The sequence below is a fragment of the Apodemus sylvaticus genome, chromosome 3 (genome assembly GCF_947179515.1).
Source record: "Apodemus sylvaticus chromosome 3, mApoSyl1.1, whole genome shotgun sequence".
NCBI lineage: Eukaryota > Metazoa > Chordata > Mammalia > Rodentia > Muridae > Apodemus > Apodemus sylvaticus.
In genome coordinates, this window is record NC_067474.1 from 151,119,805 (window position 1) to 151,147,457 (window position 27,653).

At 46.5% G+C, this 27,653-nt stretch overlaps 1 protein-coding gene across 9 annotated transcripts in view; it reads left to right on the forward strand.

Moving 5' to 3' along the window:
* Positions 1 to 23,675, forward strand: part of Usp48 (ubiquitin specific peptidase 48) — a 58,453-nt gene extending 34,778 nt beyond the window's left edge. For 4 of the 9 annotated variants that reach the window (XM_052177806.1, XM_052177807.1, XM_052177809.1 and 1 more), the window contains exons 20-29: positions 68 to 178; positions 1,903 to 1,956; positions 2,728 to 2,858; positions 3,166 to 3,272; positions 3,758 to 3,862; positions 9,136 to 9,291; positions 15,544 to 15,669; positions 18,265 to 18,313; positions 20,338 to 20,364; positions 21,229 to 23,675. In XM_052177806.1, coding sequence (XP_052033766.1) covers positions 68 to 178; positions 1,903 to 1,956; positions 2,728 to 2,858; positions 3,166 to 3,272; positions 3,758 to 3,862; positions 9,136 to 9,291; positions 15,544 to 15,669; positions 18,265 to 18,313; positions 20,338 to 20,364; positions 21,229 to 21,251 — 889 coding nt within the window. In that variant the 3' untranslated portion in view covers positions 21,252 to 23,675. Of the gene's footprint in view, positions 1 to 67; positions 179 to 1,902; positions 1,957 to 2,727; positions 2,859 to 3,165; positions 3,273 to 3,757; positions 3,863 to 9,135; positions 9,292 to 15,543; positions 15,670 to 18,264; positions 18,314 to 20,337; positions 20,365 to 21,228 lie in introns of those variants that run through there. The other 5 variants (XM_052177813.1, XM_052177814.1, XM_052177811.1 and 2 more) reach the window with 2 other exon arrangements.
* Positions 23,676 to 27,653: the final 3,978 nt, after the last annotated feature.

Below are 27,653 nucleotides of genomic sequence, written 5' to 3' on the forward strand. Positions count from 1 at the left end.
AAACAGACTTGTCTTCTCTCTTCATGCCACAGTGAAGTTGCATTTATTCTCTGTCTTGTTTGAACAGAAAGCCTGCAAGGACTACTCCGGTGTCATCAATTGGGAATGCTGCCCTTCTGTGTCCACACGGAGGACTCATGTTTACATTTCCTTCCCTCACCAAAGAAGACTCAAAACTGTGAGTTTCTTCTCTTCGTGTTCTGTGTGGCCACACTCCAGCTATCCAGTGTGGTTAGGGGATTTCCATTAGGAATGTGCCTGGCTACCTCACTATATTACTTGTAGATACTACCTATGATGTGGACACTTGTCTTTAAAGGAGATGGTTGACAGCTACCAAGGGAAATGTGCTCTTTGTACTTTCTTCTCGCCTGGATGTTCTACAGGTGTCCAGTGGCCTGTAGTAGGTCAGCAGCGACACCCCTCACATACATAGTCAGTGTAGGCTTGGTGGTATTGGATTTGTACAGAAGGAATTGCAGGTTCTTCAGACTGATTTTTAAATCCTAAAGAAGCTCAAATATCTTGGTCAAAATAGGAACCATTACATTACTGTTTTTGCAGATGAAGAGTTAGTGCATTCCTGTAGTTTACAACTCAGTGCTTCTGTATTTTGCAGAATCTTGGAAAGCATTTTCTGTATCCTGCTGGTAGTGGAAGCATTTTTTTTCTGTGATAAAAGTATTTGTGCCGGGCAGTGGTAGCGCACATGCCTTGAATCCCAGCACTTGGGGAGCAGAGGCAGGCAGATTTTTGATGCCAACATGGTCTATAGAGTGAGTTCCAGCATAGCCAGGGCTACATAGAGAAACCCTGTCTTGAACCCCCCCCCCCCCCCAAAAAAAAAAACCCAAAATGTCAGTATTCTTAAAGGAGTGGAAGTTGGCTGATGAAAAGTCACTTAAAGGTGGTGGAAGAGGCAAAGCTTCCGAGGCCTGCTCGCTCAGCTTCTGAAGTGTTGGTTGTGTGGTCGGAAAACATCATAGAGGAATGGGCCTGCTTCTGGCTGACGTGTTTTGATGGATCCCTTCGATTTACTGAATGTGTTTCTCAGGGTAAGGGTTTTGTGGGCATTCAGAAGTTGCTTGTAGAGGATCAGAGTAGCAGCAGACACCAGTGACCAGACACTTGTGCAGGCTTGGCCTTGGAGTTTCTTGGGCCAGCCGCTGAGCTTGTTGAAATTGTCCTATTCAGTCCATGTACATCACGGTCGATTGAGACAGGGTCCTTTAACTCAGGAGCACACCCTACCTCACAAGGTACCCCAGGACCCAGCCTTCTCAACTTTCCAGTTGGCTTCAAGCACCATGGGCACCATGAGCTTTCTTGGCTCCTCAAGAGAGTGGGCGCCGTGGCAGCTTTCAGCCATTCATCCTCAACTCCATTCTCAGCTTTGGATTTCCACTGCACTGCATGCTCCTAGCATTTCCTGAAGCAGTTGCTGTGATTGTGAGTTGTCTTTGCTGCTCTACAAGCCCATCAAAAGAAAATTGCACGGATTTGGTTTTGGTATAACACCATTTCCGTAGTATAAAATAAACATTAGTCGACAGTAAGTTATTAGCAAGAAACAAAGTAAGATTTGTGTATTCAGATTCTGTATGAGATTACCACATTCATTGAGAATGTTTCCTTCTAATATGGTAATTTCAGCAATGCAGAATCTGCCGTTGTAGACTGGAGAGATGGCTCAGCAGTTCAAATTGCTCTTTAGAAGTTCAATCCCTAGCAACCACATGGTGGCTCACAACCATCTGTAATGGGATCTAGTGCCCTCTTCTGGTGTGTCTGAAGACAACTACATTGTAGTCACATAAAATAAATCTTTTTTTTTAAAGTATCAAAAAAAAAAAAAACCCGTAGTTGCTTTTGCACACACCTAATAGTTGTCTTTTTCTACAGCTGTCAACCTTTAGAAAGAAGAGAAGGAAGCTGGCCCACTGCAGCACATAATAAGTAAATATAAGGAATTCAAAATCCCCTGGGATGAAAATGGACTGTAGTTTCTTTATATTTTAATGTTTTTAGGTTACTTAAAGGAACTCAGTGTTTTTAATATCTCTATATAAAGTGACACTTAGAAGCAGTATGTCTAAGAGCTGGTGATAGAACTGAGTCACTGGAGAGCTTGTGTGGCATATGCCAGGAACTGGGGTGATCCCCAGCACCAAATGACCCACTCATGCCTGGTGGCATAGGACTAGGGTCACTGAAGTACAGTCCTCAAGTACAACTCAAGCCCCCAAGTCCTTATCTTTCTTCTTACCATTTTCCCTCTCTTCTCTTTCTGAATTTGAGTCCTCTGTCCCATAAAGTCTTCAGTTTAAAAGATTCACACTGACTTATAGGCAGGATGGTCAGCCTCAGCCACTTGTTGAGACCTCTGCTTAAAACCCAAGGCAGAATTAAGGTGTACATAGCTGAACATGTTGCGCCTTTTAATTGTTTAGTATATCTAGAGTGTTTTCTATAGATAGCATTAGCAGGTACATACCCCTCCCTCCGTGGCTAACTTAGATCACTCAGTCTCTGTGTGCTGACCTCCTCCACCAGACCTAGTCCCAAAACTCGGCTGCCGCTCTGCTTTCCTAGTGGAGTCCTTCCCAAGATTGCATCGAGTGGGTGCTGGCGATTCTGCTGCAGGGTGTTTGCTCTGTTGATCTCCATGTGTCTTAAGGCATGTTGTTTGTTTTTTGTTGTTTTTTTTTTTGTTTTTTTTTTGCACAGTATAGCTCTCATATGGCCCAGCGAATGGCAAATGATTCAAAAGCTCTTTGTTGTGGATAAAGTAATTAAAATCACAAGAATTGAAGTGGGAGACGTAAACCCTTCTCAAACACAGTATATTTCTGAGCCTAGTAAGTTTACATGCATTTCCTTTCATTAAAAGTCCTTTCATAAAAAAAGTTCCTTTCATAAAAAAAGTTCCTTTCATTAAGAGTTGTTTTGAGGGTCTCTCAGGTCTGTTAAAGATCATGCAGCTGTTCAGATGCTTCTGGCAGACCTGTGAGCCACTGCCATCTGTACATTTACTTATAGATAACACACAGATTTCCTGCACTTGCATTTGCATGCAGCCCAACATGTTGGTTCTGCGTATGCTGTAGTAGCTTGTCTAGGTTTCTGCAGTGATTGTTTAGTTACTTCTGCTCTACTGTTTTCTAGATCTCTGTCCGGATTGCAGAGAAGGCCTGCTGTGCCAGCAGCAGCGGGACCTTCGAGAGTATACCCAAGCCACCATCTATGTCCACAAAGTTGTGGACAACAAAAAGGTACTAGTTCTTCTTGTGGCCATGACTAGGAGAGGTGGGCTATCAACTCCAACCAGTGAAGAACTTACAGTGTTGTCTGACTTGTGGTTTAAAAAGTTGTTGCCCTGCCTTTTGGGTTTAGACTTGGTGGGAACATAGCATAGCAGGCCTGGGAAGTGAGATTGGACTTCAGCGTCTGTCTGAAGGGTGGGTGCAGTAGGAGGGAGATTTGTCGGTGATCTTTCTGTTACTAGGATTGGCTTTGGGAGTCAATCAGTTAGACTGTGCACATACATACCCATGCATAGCTAAAGAATTAAAAATAAAACTAGGCTGGTGACAGCCTGGTCTACATAGTTCTAGGACAGTAAGAACTGCAGTAAGAAACTAAAGAGCAGTGAAGGTGGTTCCTGTTCCTGATCCATTCATATCTCATAGGCCCAAGCCCTGCCCCCTCTACTGCACACTCTCCTAGGCCTGAGTCCTCTTTCTTCTGGTGTGTTCAGGTGATGAAGGACTCGGCTCCTGAGTTGAATGTGAGTAGTTCTGAGACAGAAGAAGACAAGGAGGAAGCTAAGCCAGATGGGGAGAAAGATCCCGACTTCAATCAAGTACGTATTGAAGTATTCATCATTGCGTCTTTATCCACAGCAGCCACCAGCCTCTGCCTTTTCTGGCTGGGTATTGTTCTGGGTCCCTCTCTACTTGTTCTACACTTCTGAATCTTTAGTTTTTATAGCATGCTGAAGCTAATTTCTCTCCTCACCCTTTAAAAAAAGGACTACATATCCAAGTTCATTTTTTAAGGAAGAAAAAGTAACTCTGTGGTGGCTGTAGTGACACAACATTATGTTAAAGCACTTAAAGGCATCATTGGCAAAGTGGGTGTCTGTGGGACTGAGGACTGCCTGTTTACGTGGTGAGACCTGGTCTCCAAAGAAACAAGTGAAAAGTGCTGCCTGTGACTGCTTGTGTCTTAAGACCAGAAGGGAGGCTGAGGCAGGATTGACCACCCCTGCCTTTGAAGCCATTTTGGCCCACAGTGAGTCAGTCTAGAGAAAAAGAAGGGGAAGCTGTGGCCATAGGTATGGTGACCCAAGCACAATCCTGTTTTTCTGAACTGAGGCAGGAGGATTAAGAGTTTGCAGGTCCTACCTACCCTTACAGATGAACTGGGTTTGGTTCCCAGCTCCCACCTCAGGCAGCTGTGACTCCAGCTCTATGGGATCTGACATCATGCTCAGTGGATCAAGGCGCTAGCCAGACCTGATGACTTGAGTTCATTTCCTGGGAAACTCAACTTATCTAAGATCTACAGACATGCCTGTGCACACAATGAATAAAATGTAATTAAGATTGTATTTTTAATGATGTGTGCCTTCAGAAATAGAGGCCTTGGGTGTCTCAGTGTTCCCGGGAACTGAAATTGGACGTCAGCAAGGCCAGTGCTCATCTTAAACTGTTTGCTACTTCACCTCAGGAACCCCTTGGGAACTTCAAATAACAGTGAAATGACATTTTAAAGGCAAAATATATCATTTTAAGCTGGAATGAAAATATTCGTTCTTATTTTCTCCTGGTAACAAGCTGGAGTCTTTTTATTTTTAGTTTTTCAAGACACTATTTTCCTATGTTGTCCCAACTGTTCTGGCTGGACTTGCTCTGTAGACTGGAGATACACTTGCCTTTGCCTCCCAAGGCCTCCCAGGCTGCCAACTATGTTGTGATTAATGGAATAAGATATTAGCCCTTCAGTCTCCCAACTGTAATCAAAGTTGTACTAAGATTGAGTGCTTTGGGGACTGGAGTGGTTGAGAGCACTGCATCTGGAAGAGAGCCTGAGTTTGGAGCTCAACCCCTTTGTGGGCTGTGACCCTAGCATCCTATTCCACCGACATCCCAGAAGGAAAAAGCCCCTTCTTCCCTCTTTACCTTTCCAAAGACCCTTTTGCTTTCCTAGGTTTTCTTATTTTGCTTGCTGCACCTTGTGTTTACAGAACGCTCTTGTGTTAGAGGTGTGCACTACTAGTGCACTAGGGTGGAGATGGCCTTTGTCTGTCTACACCCTTCTCTCCTGCCTCTAAGTGCCCCCACATCCACCTAATGCTGGTTCTTTTGAAACCATGTGATTTCTACTTAATGTTACTCTCATTATCCTTACCCTAAGGTCTGCATCTGCTTGTGTGACCCTTCGCCTCATCCAACTCAGAGCTCAGTTTCTGAACATGATGTTCTGTAGTTGGTATACTGCTGTTTTTTGTTTTGTTTTCCTGTTTTTGGTTTGGTTTGGTTTGGTTTGGGGTTGTTGCTGCTGCTGCTCGGTTTTGTCATTATGTTTTTCTGGTTGGTTGGCTGGCTGGCTGGCTGGCAGGTTGGTTGATTGGTTCATTGGTTGGTTGGTAGGTAGGTAGGTAGGTAGGTAGGTAGGTAGGTAGGTAGGTAGATTTTTTTCATGAGGGTTCTCTGTGTGACCCTGGCCTTGGAACTCACTCTGTAGTCCAGGCTGGCCTTGAACTCAGTGATTTACCTGCCTCTTCTTCCAGAGTGCTGGGATCAAAGGCATGCACTGCCACCTGTGACTTGCTGCTTTATTTTTAATGTTAATTAAGATAGTCTTGGACTGGAGAAATGGCTCAGCAGGTTAAGAGCACTGACTACTCTTCCAAGTTCCAGAGTTCAAATCCCAGCAACCACATGGTGGCTTATAACCATCTGATGCCCCCTTCTGGGGGTGTCTGGAGACAAGTACAGTGTACTAAATCTTTAAAAAAAAAAAAGAAGAAGAAGAAGAAAGTCTTAAGTTTGGCACCACAGGGATGGCTTAGTGGTTGAGAGCAGTGACTGCTCTTCCAGAGGTCCTGAGTTCTAATTCCCAGTAACCACTTGATGGCTCACGACCATCTGTAATGAGATCTGGCGCCCTCTTCTGGCATATAGGCACATATGCAGGCGGAATACTATATACATAAAGTCTTGATCACTCTGAGGTAAATAAATGTGGCTTGTACTTGCTGGTATGGAAGGGTATTGTCATTGTTATCTATGCTTTGTTGAAATCCTATAAAATAACTTTAAAAAACAGCATAAAAACCGTAAATGAGCAAAACCAGTTTTATGCCCTTCCCTTGGATAGTGGGCAGGTAAATTTAGTAACTACCCTTTGTTAAACTTGATGGCCCGTGGTCTCAGAGTGTTCTGTGTTCATGCAGGGTTTTCTGACTGAGGTACCCTATTCAGATCTGTTTGTGTCAGTTGTCTGTCTACTGACATTGTGGAGTCAAGTTTTCTCTGTTGCCTCTTTTTCCTTTTTGAGACACAGGCTTGTTGTGCCACGTAACCCAAGCTGGCCTTGATCCCATAATTTTGTTTGGCATCCAGCGTGCTGGGATTGCTAGTGTGGACACTTGTGTCTGGCTGTAAGGGGCCCTCCCTAGGAGTCTGCAGATGTGTTTCTCTCTGTTTCCAGCTTTGTTTTTCAGTCCAAGCGTTGTTTAGCAAACTCTACATTTTCCTGTGACTCAGACTTTAAAGGCTGACTCTTTCTCTGAACATCCAGTTTTTTTCACTGTGGTCACAACCACAGCAATGTTTTCAGGTGGATGTGGGATTCCTGCCTTCAGTTGTGGATTGCAGCAGAGTTCACATGTACAAATACGAAACAGAATGTTAGAGGATTGCTTTTTACGCCATAATTATTTTGTACATGTTATAATTTTCCTCTCTCTCCCTTCTCCATGTTTGGATATTGTAATATGCTAGAATGTTTTAAATACTTTTGGTTCAGGGCAGGGCAGGGCAGGGAATTTCAGCTCTAACCCTCTGTTTAGAGCATAGAAACTAGTTAGTCCCTGGGGGTACCTAGTGTCTTCAGAATATCACCCCCATCCCCCACCTTTTCCTCAGATCATGGGTGGCTGGTTTCACTGAAGTAAATCCACGCCATAAAGCAAGGCATTATCGCTCCTTAATGGAGTTGAACAAATCCCTTCCCCCCGCCCCCCAAGCCAGATCAACCCAGTCCTTCTGTGTTATCTAAAATTCAGGTTAATGATATACTCAGTAGGTATCACTTAGGTAATTGGAAGCCTTTTAAATCCAGTGACTGGAAAAAAAAAACAACAACCACCACTGGTTTTAGTAGGTTGATATGGGTTAAAGAAAAATAATTCCAGGAAAAGCTTTTAGGTCCTCTTAAAATCGATTTGAAAAGATTTGAGTTGATGCCTGTGACCTTTGGTTGGGGCCTGGGGTGAGGTTGGGATTGCTACCTTCTGTCTGTATGTAATGTCCTCTTTTTACTTTGGATGTTGTTTTTGTGACTACTAAGTTGACTTTTTCCTGTGAATTTTAGAATCCCATGTGTGGACATGGAAGTTGTGGCTAGATTGGGCAGAGCCTTTCCAGTGGCCAGTGACCTGAGAAAAGTCTACCCTGGTAGCTGCTTTATGAATTGCAAAACATGAATAATATGAATGGGATACATGTGTCACCTCAACTGGCACTCAGTGACATCTTGGAAACCAAAGGAGAGCTGTAGTTATTTTATCTAGATAAAATTAATTTAGAGGGAAGTCCCACTTTCATTTCCTGGCTTGGTTAACAAGAGAACCTCAGTGAGGGCTTTGTAAGTACCGAGCCCCAAACATTAACAACAGCACTGAAGGTCTCCTGCTGCCTGGAGTACACAGCAAGTTCAAGGCAGACCTACATAATGAGACGCTTTCGGAACAGACCAAAAGATGTTCTAGAACATTTGGCCCCCGCTATTCTCTTTTCTAAAGACTAGTACAGCCTGTATCTTGTGCCCATATATAGTTCCTGTGTTTTTGCTGAATGCTTAGGTCAGTTAAGTGATGATGAAGTTCTAAATACTTGATCCTGTGTATTACAGGGATAAACAGCACTGCAGTGCTTACAGTGTGTTTGAGAAGCTAGCAGGCATGACTTTGTGTCCGCCAACTCCCTCTCAAATCCTAACTGATGCCACCAGTGTGCTCTACGTGACTGGGTGGCTTCTCTTTAGCCCAGGGTCTTGGAGAGCACCTCACCTTGTTTCTTATAGGTGTTGCCTGTGCTGTGTATTAACTTGTGTATTAAATTGTAAGTTAGACCTGAACATCCATTTATGGTTTTAAAACAATTTTTCAAGACTATTTTATAGTTGAAGCTTTTTCCCCCTCTCTACCACCAACATCAAGAAGCAGTGTCTTTTTAGTAAAAGTAGGTTTGATTTCTTGAATACAGTCTCACCTCTCATTTTACAGTTGGTATTTAGCTTCCATATCGCTCTTCAAAAGGAGAAGGGGCCAGGGATGTGGCTCCTCAATGAGTAGACTGCTTGCCTAGTGTGCAGAATCACTAGGTTCCATCCGCAGCACCATAAACCATAAAAAGGATTATGCACTGTGGAGGTAGAGCTGGAGGATTAGAATTCCAAAGTCATCCAATGAGTCACAATCTGTTGGCATATGTTTGTTGTTTTTAACTAACTTTTTAATGTTGTGTGTGTGCGCATGCGTTGTGTGTGTACAATAGAGGTCAGAAGACAGTTTGAAGGAGTTGTTCTCCCTTTGCACTGTGTGGGTCCTGTGGACAAACTCACTGTCCGGCTCAGCATGAGAGCCATCTTTCTAGTCCTGGGCCTTGTTGTCTAGCCTTCTCCTGGTCTTGAATTACAGAATCCCTGCCTTACCTCCAGTGCTAGGATTAGAAAAGGGCAACCATAGCTGAGAATTTATATATGTGAACCTGCTAACTACTGCTGAATCTTGGATGCACTGGTCTTGATTCACAGAGTTTCAGGAGTGGTTATATCCAGCTTCCGTTTACCCAACAAAGCTCCTGAGCAGGGTAACCCCAGAGCTTTTTCTTTGGCATCTTGCAGAGCAATGGAAGTACCAAGCGACAGAAGACATCCCAACAGGGCTACGTGGCCTACCAGAAGCAGGTCATCCGCAGGAGCACGCGGCACAGGAAGGTTCGGGGAGAGAAGGCGCTACTGGTGTCTGCCAACCAGACGTTAAAAGAATTGAAGATTCAGGTGAGGGAACACTTGCTTGTTCATGTCTTCCTGAAATCTCAAGGCCTGTGTGGATTCTTTTCTATGACTGTTTAATGTAGTTACCTGTTTCCTGGGGCTGAGCTTTAAGTAGTTGCTTACTTGTAGTTAACCAATAGGAGAGGACTTTTGTGAGTTATGTATATATGTATATATAGGCTTATAGGACCCCCCAAGTTAAAAATAGCACACTCTGCCAGGCAATGGTGGTGCACGCCTTTAATCCCATCACTTGGAAGGCAGAGGCAGGCAGATTTCTGAGTTCAAGGCCAACCTGGTCTACAGAGTGAGTTCCAGGACAGGTAGAGCTACACAGAGAAACCCTGTCTCAGAAAAATAAAAAAAGTACACATACCCTTTAGGTTTTTATATATTTTGTTTGTTTGTTGTTTTTATTATAGGGTTTCTCTATGTATCCTTAGTTGGGGAATTCCCTCTAGTCCACTTTGCTTCCTGAGTGCTGGGATTAAAGGTGTGCACCACTGTGCCAGGCTTTCCGTATGAATTGTTGGAGAAGAGCATCCGAGGGCCAGGCGCCCCTCTCTGTTAGTGTAAAGTTTCTGATCATTCCATCGTGGATTACAGTTTTCCAGACACAAATACCAATTTTTAAGAATGACCTTGTTGTGAGGGTTCTATTAGTTTCTTTAGATCACCACCATGGTAGTGTCATACTCAACATGGACTTTTTCCCAGATGGTCATTGAAAACCACCTTGATCATTGCAGCCATAATCCCTTACCTGGAACAAAAAATAACAAGAGTTTTCACTGTAGCTGGTTTTAACCATCAAGAGAGCTGGTTAATCTCCTGGAGCAATCCAGGATAATCTTCATGGCTAGTGTGCTACTACTCATGCATGTAGTGTCCAGAAGATTTTCGTATGTATGAGTGTTTTGCTTGCATATAGGCAGTGTGAGCCTGGTGCCTGTCTCCAGTTACTTAGAGCTGTCCTTGCATGGGTGTTGGGCAGTGAACCTGGGCTCTCTGCACGCAAGCCAACTACTCTTAAGCACTGAGCCTTCTTTCCAGGCCCTAAAGGGTGGCGATTGATTTGAAGACACTGTTCCAGTTGGTCTTTTTGGGCTTGGTTGGGGTTTGATTTGCTGTTGTTTTGTTTTTGAGACAGGGAATCACTATTGCATTTGCTAGCCTGGAACTCACTTTGTGTGCAGATGAAGCTAGCCTTGAGCTCTCCGAGATCTCTGCCTCTGCTTCCTCTGAAGATTACAAGTACATACTGCCACACCTAGGTTTTGTTTTGTTTGTTTTGTTTTGGTTTTGGTTTTTCAAGACAGGGTTTTTCTGTGTAGCCCAGGCTATCCTGGAACTCACTTTGTAGACCAGGCCGGCCTCGAACTCAGAAATCTGCCTACCTCTGCTTCCCAAGTGCTGTGCAACCACCACCTGGCTAGGTTTTGTTTTTTAATATTTTAAGTGTGTGTGTAGGGTTGGGGGGTATGTCTACATGTCAGTGTAGATGCCTGTAGAGTCCAGAAGGTGAAGTTGTAAGCTGACCAACATGCGTGCTGGGTACCAAACTGAAGTCCTCTGTAAGGGCATAACATACTATAATTGCTGAGTTGTTTCTCCAGCCTCTGTTTTCAGGCTCTTAATTTTTAAACTTATATGGGTTAAATTTTAAATAAATGTGTAGGTGTGTCTAAGTGTATATATGTATATGCAGGAACCCAGTGAAGTTAAGAGGATCTCCTGGAACTGGAGTTACAGGCAGTTGTGAGCCACTATGTGGGTGCTGGGAATTGAAGTGTGGTCTTCTGCAAGAGCAACAAGTGTTCCTAACAAACTGCTGAGCCATCTCTCCAGCCCCACACACCCTGGGGATATGAATCCTGGGGATCAGACTTGGGTCCTCGGGCTTATATAAAAGCACTTTGTTTCTGATGTTAACATTTGGTTGGTTCACATGCTTGTGGGTGTGTGTAGTAGAGGTTAGATAGAGGCCAGCTTGGGGAAACTTGTTCTCTCCTTTAGCCCTGTGAATACTAGGGGAGTAGTGCAGCCCTTCAGGCATGATGGCAGCACTTTGGCCTGCTTTACCAATCACCATCTTTCCTAGTTTGGATTACTCTTGCTGTAATGTACTGTCATGACCAGATGACTTGGGGAGGACATGGTTTCTTTGGCTCATGCATTGTAATTCATCACTGGAGGCAGTCAAGACAGCAGCTATAACAGAGCCCAGCCCTGGCTGCAGGAGTGCATGCAGAGGCCAAGAAAGGGCCTACTTTCTTAAAGAACCCAGGACTAGTCAGCTCAGTGATGGCCCCACCCATAATGGGCTGGGTCCTCCCCCATCACTTACTAAGAAAATGCCCTACTGGTGGTCTTATGGGGGCAGTTTGTCAACTTCTTTCAGATGATTCTAGCTTGTGTTAAAATAAAACTAGCCAGTACACCAGGTCCAATTAAAATTTTTCTCTTAATTATTAGCATGTATGTCTACTGTGTCTAAGAAAATGGAGAGATGTGGGTTCCCTTGGAGCTGCATTTAAAGGGAACTACTTAACTACTCAGCTGTCTCCTACTCTTTCCTTGCTGTGTGTGTGTTCCTGACTGTCCTGGAACTCACTATGCTGACTCCAAGGCTGACTGAAATCAACTTAGAAAGAACAGAATTCCTGCCTCTTCCTTTCATTCCCTTTATTTTATCTTTGCTGACATCTTATCTCTTTGCTAGAATAAGTTTACACCTGTTTACTTTGTTTTGTGCATTTATTTATTTATTTTTTTAAATTGTGGATATATGCATGGTGGCATGGGAGCAGTTGTGACCATCAAAGAACAACCTAGGAGACTTGGTTTTCTCCTGCCATGTGTGTCTCCAGGATCATGCTGCGTCCTCAGGCTTGGCAGAAATCACCTTCACCCGCTGCGCCATCTTACTGGCCCATTTGCTAGGTTCTTAAGTCATCTTCACCTCTTTTCTACTGAAGTCTTCCAAATTGTTGACTAACACCCACCCCCCCAGCACTCAGTAATTTGAAAATCAATAAGGTGATTGAGACACAGGCAGTTACTCCTGTGCTTTGTGATGCTATCAGTAGAAGTTGTATAAGTGTGTGTTCCAATAGCATGTCTAAACCTTGGCAGAAAGACCTGATAAATTCAAGATGTGCATGAAAACCAATCTGGCCCTGTGGTTTGAGTCCCTGTTGAATCTCCAGAAGCTGACCACGCACCCCGGCTGCTGCCTTCATGTGGCGCACTCACTGGCTCCGCATTCTTCTTGTTGCTGATATTTATCATTGTAATTGAGGCAAAAGTACAGGCTTCCTTTCAGGGTGTTATGTGTTCCAGATTGTCCTGAGAACAGCATTTCCCTTGGTTGAACCCACAGCTCTGAAAATAAATGTGTTGGCATAACGTCTTTGCTCTGTTGTTGTGCCCTTTGCATCTGAGAAGACTTGTTTCCATCACCGGCCTGCTGCCTGTCAGTGGTAAACCTCGAGCATTCAAAACCCTCTAATTAGCAAAAGAGCCCCTGTGGACAAGGATGCTTCTAGGGCCTGTGCTGCTCTTATTGTGGGTCAGTGTTTTTTGAAGAATAATCTAAAGTCAGCAGAAATAAGCTCTCCACCCAGGAGCGCGCTACCTGCACCAACACACTGCTGCATTGCAGCAGCTGTTCACATGAAACCCACACACACACCTCTCTTGGGTTATTTCTTTGCGGCGTGTTTCCTCTCATCTCCCACTCCTGCTTCAAAGAGCACTGTGAGTCAAACAGGACCGAAAGAAAGGGCGGAGGAATGGAATATCCCGTGGCTGCTCAGTGGTAGTGTAAGAGCATCAGCTAGCCGGGACCCTGTCCTGCTTCAGCTGTGTGGGCATGCATGTGGTTCTTGTTGGTAGGGATGCTTTTTAAAAGGGGTTGTACTTCCACTTCTAATGGAGGCTGGGGCCTTTCCTTTTGGCATGCTGCTGGGTGAATAGAGTGACACCCTGCACAGCAGCATAAACGCGTAATTGTAGACGCTTTACCATACCATTGCCTAGATAGAACCTTACAGTTGCTTTGTGACTGCAGAGATGACTCAGTGGTTAGGAAAGACTACTTGCTGCTCTTACAGAGCATACAGGTTCATTTATCAGCACCCATGTGGTAGCTCACAATGGTCTGTGGCTCCACTTCAGGGAACTCTAATGACTTCTTCAGATGACTATAAGTTCCAGACACAAAGTGATGCACATACATGTACAAAGGCAACATAAAGTAAAAAAAATTTTAAAAACAAGTTTTTGGAAAGACTGTCTCTCATAGTTGTTAGTTCTTTCCGTAATTCAGTACTCCTCCTGTTGGTTTGGGTTCCCCCTTCTCCTTCCCTTCTCTGGTCCCCAGTGTTACTTCCCATTGGAGAGAGCAGTGTTAGACCCAGGGCAACGTAGCTGCAGTGCCTCCTCCACCCTGGTATGCTGACACCCATGCTGCTGGGAGATCTGCATCCCTCAGAGATGGTACTGCTGATTTTGTGCCTGTCCCATCTCCCAGTGAGAGCATTTCAGTTGTGAAGAAGTAGTCCTATCTGGAGAGGAATTGGACATCCCTGTCCCTGTATGAAATGTGCTGCCAGGGCCTGGAAGAGCCAGCCTTGTCAGGTCTTCTACACGCTGCTTCAGAAAGACCACTGGCAGCACCATATCCTCGGCCTCTCTGGTCGCAGGCCTGCTTAGTCCATCGCTGGAGTTCATCTCTGGGAGTTCATGTCTGTTTGAGAAGTCCAAGTAGCATCTTCCTGGCCAAGGTTCTTATCTGTAGGCCATATTAAGGTAGCTTCTGTGCCAGGTGTCTGTCTCTCCAGCCCTTACTTGCACAGGTAGCCGAGGACTGTTTTCCTCGTGTGGCGTTTCTATCTGTCAACAGAGGAGAAAGCATGAAAGCTGCAGGAGCCCTTTGGCATCCTAGCAGTGTAGTTGAGTTGTTACAGACTATATTTGAAGACTGTCTTGGCTGAGTTTGGGAATCACACCTTAAATCCCAGTGGATCTCTGGTAGTTGGAAGCCAGTATATCTATCTAAATAGTGAGTTCCAGGGCAGCCAGGGCTACATACATAGTAAGACACTGCATCAAAGTAAATAATGTAATTAAGTAAAAACTTTTTTTTTTTTTTTTTTTTTTTGGTTTTTCGAGGCAGGGTTTCTCTGTATAGCCCTGGCTTTCCTGTAACTCACTCTTTAGACCATGCTGGCCTCAGAAATCCCCCTTCTCTGCCTCCCAAGTGCTGGGATTAAAGGCGTGCGCCACCACCGCCTGGCTTAAGTAAAAACATTTTAGGTGACATTAAAATTCATTAAAATTATCTTTCCTATTAAGAATAGAAAATGTAATTGTGTGGGGGCGCCTTTCAACATTGCCTCTGGTGAGTGTAGTCAATACTCAAATGATTGAAAACCACTATTTATCATTCCATGATAATCAAGGATTGAGCCCAGGGCCTACCCTGAGTGCGCTGTCACTAAGTCAGAATTACACTGACTGGCTGCAAATACAGGCATCCCCCCCAAACCTGGCTTAAAATATATTTAATCTTTTTAAATTTGGAGACTTTGAGGAATTATGTATCACAGAGTTCTAGAATGTAAGTCTTGGTGTAGGTCATGTGGCCCTTCTCCTGAAGTTGTATTTTGGTTTCCGCCTAGCACTAAGTCTGAGGAGTCCTAAGGATATATGACAGTTCCGAGGTCTGAACGTCACAGTCCAGGCTGTTTGCTGAAGATGGAGGAACAGTTTTTAAAATGTTCAAATGGCTTATTAATTTAAATGTGTGTATATGTTTGCTGGTACTGTTGAGATGGGAGTGGTGCGTCTCAGTTCAGCCTATGTTCAGGAGTTTTAACCTCCCTTATAAATGGGATTATAGGCACCATCAGCTCAAGTCTAAATGGTTTTGAGAGAGAGCATATACTTACTATGGAAAGATGTGGGCCAGGCTAGATGGGATGATCCTGGTGAACTGTGGGGTGAACAGCACATTTAAGCTCTGCCCCATAGACAGGGAAGCAACAGGACACTGAGGCTCCAACCTGAGTGTGTATTATCTGTTCCCTGAGCTCCTCAGGCTCCCCTCCCAGGGACATGCTATGTGTAACAGGCGGGCTACTTGCTTCTGTACCCTGGAGCCTTTGGCAGTTTTTTCCCTGTGATTTTTACAATGGGGGATGTAGGTCTCAGTGTTCTGTATATAGACTTCGGTTCTTTTTCTTGCCACAGATCATGCATGCATTTTCAGTTGCTCCATTTGACCAGAATTTATCAATTGATGGAAAGATTTTAAATGATGACTGTGCCACCCTTGGAACCCTCGGCGTCATTCCTGAATCTGTCATTTTATTAAAGGTGAGTAACAGCTGTCCAGCTGTGGCCTCTGGGTTTCAGTGCTGTATGCCTAGCTAAAGGATGGACAGTGGTGGTGAAGGACATGGGTCCCTGAGGGTCGGGAGCTTTTGCTCTCCTGTTAGAGATGGACAGACAGCACTGGGTCTTGTCCTCCTAGCTTGTAGTAATGACAGACATCAACCGCTGCCTGACCCTAAGAAGTCAGAGCAGACAACCCTTGGTCCTCTCTGGATTTTTTTTATGTAACTCAGTGTCAGTGCTATAGACAGCTCTGCCAAGAAAATTCCCATCTGCACCTGATTCTCCCGATTGTTTTTTCTCTGACAAGGGGCCAGCTGCTCCAGACATTAGATCTCTTTTACATTCCACAGATAAAGCAAGGGCAGGAACCTGGGTCAGAACCCAGAGTCAGCCCAGGAACCACCACACTGGTTTCACTTCAGTGACTTAGTATGAGCCTCTCCTCCTTTTCACTCATTCTCATATATTTGCTTGCTGTGTGTGCACACATTTCTTTGGGTTTGCCTATTGCATTGTTTAAGGATGAGGCCTGTGTAGTGTAGGCTGGCCTCCTGACTTGGTTCCTGAGTGCTAGGATTACAGACATGCACCACTGTCTGTGCTGTTTTGGTTTGGACTAGTTAGGGAGCCTACGCTTTAAAACAAACAACAGAACAGGTATGGGTTTGTGGCTTCCTCCCTTCAAGGAAGAACAGAGGGTGGGGCTATTACCCCTGAAAGGATGGCTGGCTCTTGACACTTAAAATGTGCATCTGTCATTCTAACAAGATCTCCTAGCTAGGTTTTTATTGCTGTACTAAACCACAAGCAAGCAAGCTTTGGAAGAAAGATTATTTTAGCTTACAGTTACAGTCCATCATGAAGGGGGTGTTGTGGCAGGTGTGGCAAGAACTCAGGGCAGGTAGCTGCAGGCAGAGACTGCGGAGGGCCAATGCTGACTGCTTGCACCCCATGTCTTTTCAACCTGCTCCTTTATTTGTTTGTTTGTTGTTTTTTTATTTTTTTTTTCCAGACAGGGTTTCTCTCTGTAAGCCTGGCTGTGCTGGAACTCACTGTGTAGGTCAGGCTGGCCTTGAACTGAGAAATCCCAGCCTGTGAGTGCTAGGATTAAAGGTGTGTGCTATGCCTAGACACACCTGATTTCTTATTCCCCCAAGGCCACCTGTCCAGGGACAGTATCACCATTAGGCTATGTCCCTCAGGATTGTTTACAGGCCTCTCCGATTGATGGGGGTATTTTCTCTGTTGAAGTTCTTCTTACCGGATAATTACAGCTTATATCAAACTAACAAAAACCTAACACAAAATTGTGATGATCTCATTGAGGACTAAGGGCTTCTTATGCCTTAACTCCTCGCCTCTGAGATGCAGCACAATGGCTTGGCCTCCGTTCTTGCGCTCAGGGCATGAGCTGAGGCTCCCTTGACCCAAAGGTCTGGTCTCTGCTTAAGGGCCAGAGATCCTGGATTTCTAATGTTTGCATAGACATAATGAGATATATTTTGCATATACCCCATATACACAGTGTGGAGGTAATTTCATACATTATTTTTAGTGTTGTAACTGTGGCTCATTGAAGGACTTTGGGTATGGAAATTGGGTTATTTCAGCTATTCTGTTTGCAAGCTCAGAAAGACATTTTGGATTTTGGAATTAGTGCTGCCCTGTATTCACTTGTGAGGAAGGCAGGGGGGTAAGGCACTTGGTTCAGATGTGAGGGAAACGCGTGGCTAAGGAGACACCTGTCCAGGGTGGAAGCTGGCTTTGGATTTCGTAGGTGTTGTGTGTTTTAGAGACCTCATTAGCTCCATCCTCCACTCCCCAAAAGCATACTTTGTGACTTCCCTTTTCTTCTTTCTGTCTCTTGGTGGCTAGATGGACCGTGCTGTGCCACACAGGGATGCATTGTATGGTAGAATATGTCTAGAGATGTCTGACCTGGGGTGGGAATGTTTCTGTAACTCACCCCCCAGTTCTGATTCATTGAGCTTAGATAGTACAACAAAGCAGGCACCCATGCTGAGTCTTGGCTCTATGCAGAACTGTAGTCTGCAGAATGATGCTCTAGACCTGCTGAGTTGCTAGGTCAGCTTCTGGACAAGGGTTCTGTAGCAGGTTAGCAGTGGACTCTGGAATGGCCATCAATCTCTTTTCCCTTGCAGTTACTCTACCCTCAAATATGGCTACTTTACATCTTTCCATTGAAGATGTGTTTAGGGGATGAAAGCAGGCTCTGCGTATTCAGTGTGCCCTTTCTTTTGAGTTAGGGAGCCAGACCCATAGTTGGCAAGGCATCTGTTAAGTCTGAACAAGGCTCCTCCTGCCCAGTGCTTGTTCTTTGTACAAAGCTGGGTAGCACGAATGGCTGAGGAACACGGCTGCTGGTCCTGAGGGAGCCTGGGAGTGTGACTGTGCTCCCCGGAGGCTGTCACACAGTAGGAGGGGGTGGGCTATGAAACAGGTCTTGTGGCCGTGCTGGCATTGGAACCATCAGCCAGGCTGCAGGGTGATGTGACGCTCCTGTCCCTCAGCCTGCCCTTCTGTGTGGCTCTGAATTGTCTCTTTGTTTTCTAGGCTGATGAACCAATTGCAGACTACGCTGCAATGGATGATGTCATGCAAGGTAAAGACCAGTCAGCTGTCAGGACCTGGTGATGGACTTAATATAAAGGGTTGTAGACAGAAGCTGAGGTGGCCGGGGTTTAAATTTTAACCTTGGAAAAGGTGCATGCTCTCTCATAAGGTAGAGAACCTCCCAGTATTGGCCATAGTGTGGGGTAAAGTTTGGGAAGTGGCACGTGGGGAGAACAGTCATTGTTTAGTCATTGTTTATTAACACGAGGAAACCAGTGAAAAGGTGAGCCTTTTTAGTGGTGTTAGAGGTCGAGGAAGTGTGAGTTACTTAACGGAGCGGGAAGCTCTGTGGCTCCAAAGGTGGGCACACTTTGTCCCCTGTTCATTTGCCTGTGTAAGGAGCTGTTGTCAGACAACTGTGCACCCTGTGACACTTGCCACCCATTCCCTTCATGTCTATGTCACCCCTTGTCTATGTCACCACTATGGTAGGTATAGGAAGTATTATAGGACCTGGAGGAGGTTATAACAAACAGTGGTGGCATGCCTGCAGAGGGGTCTCTGTCTGTACACTCTCCTAAGACCTCTGTGACTCTACTGGTCCTGGTAATGGAGCCCTCAGAAGCATAGTCTGACACTTCATAGGATCAATGACAGCCACATGATAGGCGAGGACCAAACTAAGAACATGTAAACAAGGGTGTCTTTGAACAAATGAAGAGAATACTGGAGGCAGCCTGAGGCAGCTTGGCCTAGGAATCACCTGGCACAGTAGTGTGCCTCAGCTCCAGCCAGGGGACCCTCAGCAGGAGGGGTATGAGCTCAAAGCCAGTTCAGTCCAAAAACAAACTTTTCTGTAAAACTTAACAAAACTACAGAGAAAATGGGCAAATGGTAATTAGGCCAAATATAAAAGGGATATTTCTAGATGAAAAGAAAGAAAAAAGATTTCACAGGAATAAAAATGGATTGACAGTCAGTGATGAGCTGGGAAGGAAGCTTTCCTAGGACTGTGGTGGGACGTGCGGGTGATGCCCTGAGCCAGGGAGGTGTCCTCAATTCTGTAGCTCGACAAACCGATGCTGCGTGCTGATGCACATCTTTAATCCCAGCACTTGGGAGGCAGAGGCAGGCGGATTTCTAAGTTCAAGGACAGCCAGGGCTACACAGAGAAACCCTGTCTTGGAAACAAACAAACAAAGGAAGTTATTGGTGGCATGGTGAGGAAGGACCAGGCCTGGGACAGGAAGATTTCAGGCCATGTGGCTCTACCAAGGATAATGGAAGTGATTGCAACAGCCTTGAACAGGTTACTGGAGCTAGAAGCAAAAGAGACAAAGCAGGTGATGGATACAGGAGTTGCCAGGCAGAGAAAGAGCACATGGGTAGTTGAGCCAATGGCAGCCAGGGGCAGGCTTGGTGTTGCTAAGGAGGGCAGGTGGTGAAGAGCTAGATGTTCTTCGCTGGGAGCTAATCAGAGGCTAAGATATGGAAAGCAGTGAGAACATGGTATTTAAAAAGAATGCTAAGCCAGGTGTGGAGGCTCATGCCTGTAATTCAACACTCATACGTCTGAGACAGGAGAATTGCCCAAGTTCTAGACCAGTCTGCCTTACACAGTATGAGATCCTGTCTCAAATGTAATTGAAATAGCGCCAGAGAGGTGGCTGAGGGCACTTGTTCTTGTAGAGGATGCAGGCTGCTCCCAGCTCAGCGCCGTGGCTCACAGCCACGTGTAGCTCCTGCTCCTGGCTGGGCGCCCTTTGACTCAACTTGGCCCCATGGATAAGTGGGGGAGGCAGGAGAGAAGACACAGCTATGGACTCAGCCATGAGGTCTTCTCCAGGTGTGCCACCCACACACATTTGCCTTTCTAAGCGCGCGTGTGTGTCTGTCTCGCGCCTTTGAAAAGAAAGCTCATCAGTAGTTGATTGCTGCCACAGGTTCAAAGGGATCCATTCCAGGTGACTGAGGCAATTAAAAGTTATTTTCAACTTGTCCTCATGAAGTATTTGACATGCTCTCACTAGCTGACAGGCTGTCTTTCACTCTGGAATTCTTTTCTTTCTGCAGTTTGTATGCCGGAAGAGGGCTTTAAAGGTAAGGTTTGTCATGCTTCCTCCATGCCAGAGCCTCACCGTGACTGCTAATGTGCAGGCTGCAATTTGATTTTAAATTTCAATCCATTCGTGACTGGAATTAATTTTAGCTGAAAGCATTTTTATTCGCAGCCTCTCTTGTTTTCAGCAGTGAGGCCACAGATGAGGCCAGTGTGTAAGAGTGTTTCCCTCACATTCGTTCTAGGGGACGTCGGGGTGTAGTAAGTGGCATTTCTAGATTTCTATTTAACCTACCCAGTGTCCTGTCCATTGCATCTCAGCAGGGCAGCTGCTGTATAACTAAGAATTAGTAGTGGGACACATTGCAGAATGACATCAGGTCAGTGCAGGTTTCACTTATCATGAAGCTGGTGGACACCGAGCTATCTTGGCTCCTCAGCCACGGCACCTGTGCAGACCTGTGACATGGCGCAGATGAAGGAGTTGCTGTGGTGATTCTGTCCACCACTCCCAAGGTCTGTGGCAAGTTACGATTCTGCCCCAAATGATACTGAGTCAAATGCCAGCAGTTCCTCATTGGGCAGTGACAAAGCTCCTGGCCTGAATACCACCTTCACCCTGTGTGGCTCTGCTGCCTGCTCTAAGTGCCACAAAGGAACTCCAGGCAGATCCAAACAAACCACAGCAAAAAAGTCCCTTATGGGTGTGGCCGTGAAAGGAGAGCGCCAGCCAGCCCAGGCTGTCCAACATGGCTGTCGGACAATGGGATCCCACTGAGAGCTTGGAGTCTGCTGGTATTTTGTCTTGAGTTATTATGGTGGATAGTCCCTGCTGACACATTTTTGCCAGACCGAATACACAAACTCATAACTTTAGCCATCCCTCCACGTGTGTTCTGTTCCAGGTACAGGCCTACTTGGACATTAATCTCTGACCACTCGCTGACTGCCAAGGAATGACCAGAAAGGAAGACGAACTTGACATGTTAGGGCGTTAAAGAAAATGTGGATTTAAGAATTAAACTCTTACCTGGCTCTTCCAAAAGGCAAAAAAAATCCATTCAAAAGAGACTGTCCCAATTGCCTTATGTCAAATAAAGCAGATTGCACTGATGGACATCAGACTTGAAGGAAACGTTTCAGATTTTCTATTTAAGGTGGGAGGGAGAGGGCAAGTGAGGACTGAGCAGGCAGAGTAGCAGTAAGAGTAAATCATGTTTACACAGGAGGGGATAAAGTCCTGGTCATTTTCATACAGATGGCCTGCTCAGTAGCAGATCTGTCACAGTACATGGGCTGGCATCCTGCTCCAAACTCCAAGTGACTGTCTAGAGACAAGACCCGCTAAGCCAACCTGTCTTTGACCTACAATCATCTTTGAATGAAGCATGAAAGTGAAGGACTTGGCAACAAAGAGCACCGGTCCTGCGGGACAGCCACAGCCCTGCCCTCTGCTCACTGTCTCAGTGCTGGGTAGAAGGCTCAAGCCAGGGACTGTCTCAGTTCCTCTACCATTCCAGAGGTGATGGGAAATGTTCTGTGTGGTGGCAGCAAAGAGCATTTGAAAAGCAGGATGGAAGAGTGCGCCTTGACTGAAGCTCCGTGAGACAGGTTTCCACAGACAGCCCTCCTGTTCTCCGGTTCTGCCTTCCTCGGACCTCACTACTTCTGGAAACCATTCTTCTGATAGACCGACCCTAAGGGGCATTTTGAGTGGAGGGACAAAGGATTACAGGGTGTGCTGTCTCACCAACTCAGGATCACTGTTGATGATGGTTCAAGCAGCACCAGGATCTGCACAAACTGGAAAGGTTTTAGCCGAGCATGGGGCTGGGCTGGGCAGCAATTTGCGTTTTCTCTATTGAGTGGGTGTTGGTGTGTTTGTGGCCCAGTTGCTGACATAGGTGGGGTTCCCCCCCCCTTTTTTTTTAATTTTTAAATCTCTTGTTTGTTTAAAAACTTTAACTGATGTATACAAGCTGATTTCAACATTAGCATCTTTTGGTAGCTTTCTGCCAGTGCTTATGGCTGCTGGTAAAACTCCCAATGTGGTATTTATGTTTGCAATGAAGAGTGAGTGTTTTAGAGATGATGAAAAGTGCAGGCAAAGCCAGGATTGCTGCACACCGTCCTGGAAGACTGACTGACTACTCAAGGAGCTCCTGCCTTCGTGGATATAGGGACACGCCACGCGGGACCGTCGCTTTCAGATCTGCCACTTACTGAGCACCACGGAAATGGGACCAAGCCTCACTCACCAAGAGCCCACGCTTTCCCAAGGTCAAGACAATTGAAAGGTCACCAGATATTTGACAAATGGCCTTTACTGTCCTTACAAAGAACCCGGAGCTCGTGGCTGTGGGTGCAGGACCTCGGCACCCCTAAAAGGTGGTGGGCTGGGTGGCAAGAAGCAGCTGTTCCTTACCCCTTTCCTGGGATTGAATGTGCACAAGTCAGAAGTTAGCACTGTGAGGTTGGTTGCATAGGCATCCTTTGTTTCCTTTACATAATGTTAACAAGGTAATAGCCATTAACTCTAGTGAGGCAGATACAGGTGGGGCAGACCCCGGTTCGTTCAGCCAGCTAAAGTGCTGCTTCTGCCTCCCAGCCAGTGTCCGCCACTGCATAGCCTTATTGGGACTTCAGCTCAGACCCTCACTCACCGGACAAGGCCACCCCCGAAAAGCTTGGGGTCCCTGGGCTCTGGCTTCCTCACAGCTTGAAGCTGACAAATTTCCAGAATATGCACTTGGACTTACAAGCTGCTGTGTTCCTGCTTACTATTCCATGCTGTTTGGTTGTCCTCTGAGCTGGGACAGCCTTACAGCACAGGCGAGCTATTCTGCTGGGTTCTAAAGTTACATTCAGAGACTGCATTAAACCAGATTATGAATCTCTAGTCTTTGTTTCCTTTTTCTTTCCCAGGCAGGGTCTCCTGTAACCCAGGCTGGCCTTGGACTCTATGTAACCAGGATAACCTTAACTTCAGATCTTCCTACGTCCCTCCTCCCAGGTGCTGGCATTGCAGGCACGTGACCACTGGGACAGGTTTCCTGTGCTGTGCTGAGGTCCGAGCCCAGGGCTTCGTGCACACTAGACTAGCATTCTGCATACTGACCTACATCCCCTGCTCTCCCCGTGTATATTTCTAATCATTCTTTAATCCCAAGCAAATGTGTAGAGTCTCCTATGCTGAAATGGTTTTTGCCATTACCAGACATGTAGGCTATCATTGATGTCTTTATTCCCTGAGAGAAACCTTTTCTGTATTTATGAACTTTATTATTAATAATCACTGTTAACCTTTCTGCCAAATTAAAGACACGTGTGTCTCTGTTTCCACAGACCTTTATCCAGAGTGAGTTTGTCCTTTCACCTTGGGTGTTGGTCTTTGGGCGCAGGTCTGGGCGGCAGCGGTCACTGACACCCGGCCTCGGCTGCCTGTTTTTGAGGGTTGGTTTGTCCTTACAAAGCAGAGAATCCTGTCTCTCCTGTTCCAGACTGGTCAGGCAGGGCACCCCATGCTCAAGGGTAGTCAGGGTACAGAGCAGTAGGATGGGGTGCTGCTGTGTGAAAGGGCAGACAGCACTTCCAACAGTTATTTCCCTGCGGGCAGTTCTTCCTGGAGGTAATTAATGCCTTGCCCTGACATGACTGAGGATGGCTGGCATACGGGAAGGGTCCGCATGGGTTTCTCAGTGGTCCCTGCCTTGCCTTTACAAGCCTGGAAGGCTGCAGTTCATGGCCCGGCTCCCCTCGCTGCTGTCCACCTGCTGCAGTGTTCACCCCAGCGTCCGGAGGTCTGGGTGTGCACATGTACCGGTGGGAAAATGTTTGTAATGGGAAGAGTCCAGAGAGATCCAGACCCAGCCAAGCTTAAGTACACCCGTGCTGGGAGCCCTGCAGGCCGCAGCGACGGCTGGACAGGTGTCCTGTTAGCCTTTTTCATAGATCTTCCCCTTTAGCCCACAAGCATCACCAGAGCCAGTGGCTGAGCCGTACACCAGGATCACACCATCTCTAAGGTCTTACGGAGAGGTATTCAATACGTGGTCTGACAGTGTGTACCTTTACGCCTGTCTGATGGCCGGCCCTTGTTCCAGGTGGGTAGCCTTGGTTGTTTTGATGGCTGTTGCCAAGAATATCAAAGGTACACCCTGGCAACAGCAGAGGTAAGGGCGAACAGACGCCAGGCGGCCTATAGGAGTTCTGTAGGGACTTCCAGGTCTGAAGAGGTTTTCTTTGTAGATTATTGAAGCATGCAGTAAGTCAGGAATTGGGGACAGGAGGCAGGTTTTTTTGTGTGTGTTCCTTGACATGTGAGAACCAGGTGTGCTAAGTCTTGACACATCAGGTTGTAGGAAGGATGGGTGGAATCTTGGTCCTTTCTGGGAGCTCTGGGTCCCTTTCAGCATGACACTGGTCTGCTAAGCTTATCACTAGCTGTGCCTTTGCTGTGTCTTGTCCAAAGGAAGCAAGCTCAAGGTTAATCCTCAAGTAGGCCCTTCTGCAGGAGAGCTGGTTTTCCATAACTGTTGATTTTGTTTTGTTCTGAGCCAGTGGTTCTCTGTGTGGCCCTGCCTGTTCTGGAACTGTCTCTGTAGGGCTAGGCCTCTGCCTCCCGAGTAAAGGGATTAAAGTCCTGAGGCACCGCTCCCTGCCTTCGTTTTTATTTTATAATTCAGCATCATTAGGTAGCATAGCATAGCCTTGAACTTGTGGCCAAGGTTCCCAGCCTCCCTACTATTTCCTGCTTATATTGGTTGTTTTGGGGTTTTGTTTTTTGTTTGGTTTTGTTTTTCCTTTTGGGAACCCAAGCTGACCTAAAACTGCCTTTGTAGCCAGTAATAATCCCGGACTTCTGGTCTTCCTGGTAGGAGTCCAGGTATGCACCAGGCCAATACTCTGAACAAATGAACTGCATCTCTTAGAGAACATCTGCCTCCCTCCCTACACAACGAAAGACACATCCTGCACTGGCTTGGCCAGCACCCCAGGCCTCCAGGGCCTGTCATTGAGATTGCTGCCAGACTCAGAGAAACCAGCTCTGTAGCCGCCACTATTGTGGCTGCTGGGTTCCAGATCTAGGCCAGTGCTGCCAGGCCAGGCAGGCTCTGGGCCACAGGAAATGGGCACATATTCCAGGGAAGCCACTGCCTGTGTTGGACCATGGCCGGCTGGCACACTGGCCTCTGCACGCTTGAGTCTGTGTTCCTACCACTGCCATTCCTACTTTGTAACCAAGGGCAACCAGCTCCTCTTATGGACAAGTGTGCCCCTCGTGGAATACTTAGAAGTTTGTTGCGTAGACATTGTCAAACATGCTCTCTGCTGGATGGCAGGAGAAAGTGGGGCCTTCTAGCACCCCAGCACTGTTCCCACACTCACGGACTCCCTGGAGGGTGTTCCAGGTGTGTATCTGGAAAGTTGCCAAATGGCTGCTTCTGAGGGCTTGTCATGCAACCCTCACTGCCTCTGGGTGGTTTGTGTCTGAAGGTTTGTCAGCAGCAGCCTCTCATACCTCCAGAGCCTGTCTCTGGTTCTCCAGATGAAAGTGTTGTGCAGGGTTGTCAGATTCTGGAACTAGAGTAAGCCGGATGTTAGGGCTGAAATGGCTGTCCCTAATACTATCTCAGGGAAAGCATCTTGTTAGTTCTGGGCTGCCTTAGGCCCCTGCCACCAGTGTAGTCCTGGCCTTGGTGTTCTCTAGGCTCGCCAGAGGTTCTTCAGTGAGGACATCTGAGAAGAGAGAGCTCTTGGGGTTGGGTCAGCATCCCTTTCCCGAACATCCCATCTAACCCCTGGCCCAGCATGCCTGTTTCCTAGATGGCAGGCCCTCTGAGGAGTCCCTTGCCTAGCTTTTCCCTTCGTCAGAGCTGGTGGAAGTACGTCTTTCCTAAGGGGTGTCATTTCTGTTTTAGGACATACAGCCACAAGAGCCATTCAGCGGCTGTACTTAGGCCATAGATGTTTCTATTCTCCAACCTTAGATGGTAAAATGTTTGAGGCCAGCTGTGTGTGTGTGTTTGCTAGAGTAAGGTGGTGGCTGGGTTCGAGCATATTAAGGAAAAGAAAGGTTGTGCCTAGAGGCAGCCATGCGTGAGTGGTCAGTGCTGAGTGGTTTGGATTGAAATAGGCCAGAGAGTGCAAATCTCCAGGGCCTTTGTCCAATCTTGCCTTCAATCCATGCCTGGCTGTGCACCCAGCCCCCTTCATAGGCACGTGTTGCCGCCTCCCCAGGGGCTCTTGCTGGCTCAGAACGGCGCCCTCCAGGACCCACAAGAGATTATAAACCTCTCATTGAAGAGGCTTTCTATAAAGAGGAAAAGGCTGTAATTGAAAGGCTCCTTGGTTCTAAAGAAGCAGACCTGGAACAGAAAGGCCTTCATTCTTTTCTCAGCCAGTGCCAGGCATGTTCAGTCCCCATGCATGTAAGCACTGTGGTCCGTGAGCTCAAAATCTGTGGGTCCAGATCATGGAAGGACAAAGGCAGCTGAGCGTTTGGGGTGGGTTTGTCTTTTGAAACGGTCTCAATATATGCCTGAAGGATGACCTTGAAATCCTCCTTCCTCTACCTCCTGCATGCTGGGATCGGATCCCAGGCCATGCCTGGTTTATGTGGTGATGGAGAGTGACCCTAAGGTCTCGTGATGCTCGCAAGCAGTCTACTAACTAGCTCTGTCCTCACCTTGTCATTCCTTGTCACCTCAGCACTGAATATCAAATCCCAGACCTTGCATGTGCCAGGCAAGTGCTCTACCACTGGCTATATTCTAGGCCCTGGTGGTTTTGTTTGTTTTTTTAAGCTGGACATGGTGGCTCATACATTTAATCCCAGCATCCAAGAGGAAGAGGCAGATGAGTCTGAGTTCAAGACCAGCCTGGTCTACATAAAGAATTCCAAGTAGCTCAGGCATGCTTTGAACTCGGTGTTTTCCTACCTGCAAGGGAGCTAGGATTTCAGATCTGAAGCATCAGATCCAGCTCCCCAGTGTATTTCTGCACAGCCCACTCCCTCTGTCTGCCTCTCTCGTGGGCCCGGATGGGTCACTTCAGTCTAATCAGCAGCCTGGAGCAGGTTGTTGTCCATCCGTCTGTCTAGAGGCCTTTTGTCAGGCTCCAGGCTCTAAGCCACCTATCTCATGGCTGGGAGGGAGGTGGGGGAAAAAAGTCGGGGAAGCAGGAAGAGGCACGGGGATTGTGCTTGAAACTGAGTCCAAGGTTCTGCCCTGCTGTGTACAAAAAGGATGCCCAGGATTCTGATTTGGATGCAGCTAGTCTATCACATTCTAATCAGAAGGTACGTAGACATTTGGTTGTCATTTTTTCA